The 4,141-nt window shown below is 44.1% G+C and overlaps 1 protein-coding gene across 1 annotated transcript in view; it reads left to right on the top strand.

The window, feature by feature from the left end:
* The window catches only part of LOC117948954 (iroquois-class homeodomain protein IRX-5-like), a 4,363-nt gene extending 1,063 nt beyond the window's left edge, over positions 1–3,300 (top strand). Inside the window, exons 4-5 of the mRNA XM_034878924.1 lie at positions 1,445–1,850; positions 2,025–3,300. Of these exons, the coding sequence (XP_034734815.1) occupies positions 1,445–1,850; positions 2,025–2,560 (942 nt within the window). The 3' untranslated portion in view covers positions 2,561–3,300. The remainder of the gene's footprint in view (positions 1–1,444; positions 1,851–2,024) is intronic.
* The last annotated feature ends 841 nt before the right edge of the window (positions 3,301–4,141 follow it).

Here is a 4,141-nt window from a genome sequence, read left to right as displayed (position 1 = left end):
TATCAGATATTATAAAATGTAATGTTTTAAATTTTCTGTTTTTGGTGAAATTAAATTAAAAATAAAATCCTGATGTATGTATGTATATATATATCTATATATATATATATATAGATATATATATATATATCTATATCTATATATCTATATATATAGATATATATATATATAACTATAAAACTGATATATAAACTCCTGCATTATTCCATGTATATTGTTTCCTAGTATTTCATTATATTCATATGCTTTGTGACTGATTTAGCTGCTGGAACATTATGATTTATAATTTTATTAAATCAATATAATCAGGTTGATTCTCGAACATGTTTTGATTAAAGATTAATATTTATGAACAGAAGATGATTTTATTCCTCTTTTTAAGCCTCTATTGCATGAATTAGTTTTTAAACATGGTAAAAATGTCTTGATGTGTTTTATTACTCCGGGATGCTTAAATTATGCAATTACAAAAAAATATATTTCTTTAAAAACATGCTTTTATTAAAAGAATTACCAAACAAATTCAACTTATATGTGTCAACATGTTTAGCCCAGTGTGTTTACAGTCAAATTAGTTTAGTTTTAATTGTAGTTTTTGATAATTATTAATAATAACAATCTGTCATATTCACGTCTGGAAGAAGACACACGGATACAATCTACTTGATTAGAGCAAAATAACACACTGACTATACTTATAATATCTGAACTATATACCACTGAAAACATATTTCTGATCCATAATCTTCTGTTAGGAACTCCATATTCAGACCAGAAGGGATTATTATTATTATGGATTATTAATATCAGCGAAACCAACAGATAATATGAGTGATTTCCTTTGGAATAACTCATTTCTATTGGTGAGCAATTCATTTACATTAGTGTGTAATTAATAAATTAGATAATATATTTATTACAAAATGTCTGGAATAACATAATATAAATACATTTTATGTTTTTCTTTTAAAATAAAATTAATAATTGCAAACATAGTGTTAGAGTTAGTAAAGTTATAGTAACTCAATCTGAGCCGATCAGGCAAAATGTAAACATCTCCCGTCAATATTTACATAATGTTGCCATGGCAACAAATACATTTCAGCCTTTTACAGAAAAAATATAAGATTTTAACTGTTTTAAATAACGAAAAATTACAGTTGAATTTTTTTTTTTTAAAGAAATGCTTCTAAATTGAGCAAAACAATGTAGGCTGATCCTGGATAAGGGGGGGGGGGGTGGGGGACAGGATTCTGTGGGGTCATCAAATGATTATGTACATAGGTCTTTTATTTTGAAGTGGTATACCACTTCAAAATAAAAACAATGCATTTGATATGTTTTATTGTGAAAAACAGTGAGAAAAAGAATGCCGTAGAGTTAATCCTCGTTAGGGTCTGGCTGGTTTATGAGGACGTCTCTAATGACCTGTCTCCTGTCTCAGAGTCCAGGCTACGATCCGTCCTCGGGCGTCCCCGGGTCCTTGGACTACCCCCCGTTCGGGGCCCTGGGGCCCTGCCCGTACGGGGACCCCGCCTACAGGAAGAACGCCACGTGGGACGCCACGGCCACGCTGAAGGCCTGGCTCACCGAGCACCGCAAGAACCCGTACCCCACCAAGGGGGAGAAGATCCTGCTGGCCATCGTGGCCCGGATGACGCTCACGCAGGTCTCCACCTGGTTCGCCAACGCACGCCGCCGCCTCAAGAAGGACAACAAGATGACCTGGACGCCCAGGACCCGCAGCGAGGACGAGGACGACGAAGACCACATCGACCTGGAGACAAACCAGGACGGCGACGAGCCGATCAAGTCCGGCAACGCCGGGCTGGAGACCGAGGGAGAAGACGGTGAGTCCGTCCCGTAGACTCTTAGATGATGGGGTGTTACTCTTGGGGTCTGATGTAAAGCTTGATTGATTGAACTAGTGTGTCAAACTGGCCTCTGTGTGTGTGTGTGTGTGTGTGTGTGTGTGTGTGTGTGTGTGTGTGTGTGTGTGTGTGTGCGTGTGTGTGTGTGTGTAGCTCCTCCTCTTCCTGCCCCTGTGGGGACCGCCTGTGTGCTGGTGTACAGAGAGGACAGCGGTAGCAGCAGCGACACCGACCCAGACTACAAAGACTCGGGGGACCTGAGACTGCCGCTCCCCCCAGGCTCCACTACCCCCCCCACCGCACCCCCGGGGGCGGTCAGCGCGCCGGAGACGGAGCGCCCGCCGATCACGCTGTCTAAAAAGCACGTCGACTCCTGCGGCGCCACCCTGGGACGGAACCCGGCTCCGAAACCTAAACTCTGGTCCCTGGCTGAAATCGCCACTTCTTCGGATAACAGTAAAGGATCTAGTGACTCTTTGCAGAGTGGGGGGGCACCGACCCGGACCCCGTACCTGCACAGCCCCGCCCTGCCCCGACCCCTGTACTACACCCCCCCCTACGTCCCGGGGTACTCCAGCTACGGCGCCCTGGGGCCGCTGCACGGCGGCTCACACGGATCACAGCAGGCGATGCTGCAGAGAGACCGAAGACAGACGCACGAGCTCCACAAAGGCAGGACGAACTTTTGAAGACTCTAGTCCCCGGGACCCGGGTAGACCCTCGATCAATAGAGACTCGGTCGACTTTAACACGGGCAGGCGTCAACACTTCAGGCTCTTACTGCTCAATTACTGCATCGGTTACACTTCAGACTTAGACTCTCTTTATTAACCCTTTAGACCTGGAGACTTATACACTTAGACTTGGTCTTAGAGACTTAGACTTAGAGACCTAGACTTGCTACCGTACAAGCTACCGTATCTCGGTTGTAGATGTGGATCACGCCCCCCTTTAATCGTGTAGTTTCCAGTGAGGAATCCTTCTTGTGGATTCTCTAGCGCTCCGTTACAGTCGGTCTCCGCCTGCAGAGACTCGGACAGGAAGTGTTGGCGCCTGCAGAGACTCAGACAGGAAGTGTTGGCGCCTGCAGAGACTCGGACAGGAAGTGTTGGCGCCTGCAGAGACTCGGACAGGAAGTGTTGGCGCCTGCAGAGACTCGGACAGGAAGTGTTGGCGCCTGCAGAGACTCAGACAGGAAGTGTTGGCGCTGCAGAGACTCGTGATGTTGACACGTGCAGCGGGTGTATTCTAGCCCCAAACCCCGGGACCTGTGAGGTGTCCTCTGAAACGTCCCAGTGGACAGGGAGGACCACCTCCTGCAGGGGCCTGGACTCCAGGGACTCACATGTTCCATCTGAGATGTTTTGTATGTAAAGATGTAACCTTGGTAGCGCGTTGTGCACATGAAGCATCATTAAAGGAGATTTATTAATAAAGACCTGACCCCCGACCCTATGTGATAGATATCACTCATATTCACCAGGAATCCGGGCTCAGGGGGACATGAACAGGAGGTCTTGGATCCTGGTGGTGTCTCCACTCCAGGACCCTCTCGGGTGCCTCGGGACTTATTCTGGGTTTTAAAAACAATTCTGAAATAACATTTTACTTCATAATCTATAACAAATATTGTTTTTATATGTTCAGGGAACGCATCGGTCTCTATAGGACACAGTTAAACATGGAAGGGTTTTTTTTTGTCATAAGTTATAATTCATGTTAAAAATCACTATGGAAGCAACATAAGAGTCAAATCCAGAATAATGTTCTGAGTCAGGAAGACATGTTGATCTCAGGAAATAAGGAGAGGACGCTGACTTCAGGTAGAGAACATGGAACCTGTTCCATTTTTCTTCTTCTAAAAACATGAAATGGGTCGATTTGACCTGGATTACGTAGACCTCTAAGTGAAGTGGGAACCCGTTGCCTCTGGTGTCAGAGAAGGTCTCTTCAGGACCAGGACCCAGAGACCAGAGTCCCCACATCTCATCCATTAAAATAGAAATTGACATAATAGTTGGATTTATGGATTTTGAACATTTGAAATGTCGCTTTAAACGATTTTTTCAGTCACATTAATAATAATAATATTGATAATAAACTTTATTAGTCCCACAAGGAGAAATTACAAAGTTTTCACTCTGGTATCACACACACACACACTCTCACTCACTCACTCACTCACTCACTCACTCACTCACACACACACACACACTCTCACTCACTCACTCACTCACTCACTCACTCACTCACTCACACTCTCACACACT

Source organism: Etheostoma cragini, chromosome 8, assembly GCF_013103735.1.
Source record: "Etheostoma cragini isolate CJK2018 chromosome 8, CSU_Ecrag_1.0, whole genome shotgun sequence".
NCBI classification, from domain to species: domain Eukaryota; kingdom Metazoa; phylum Chordata; class Actinopteri; order Perciformes; family Percidae; genus Etheostoma; species Etheostoma cragini.
The sequence above is the reverse complement of the archived record's forward strand: the minus strand, read 5'-3'. Positions and strand labels throughout refer to the sequence as shown.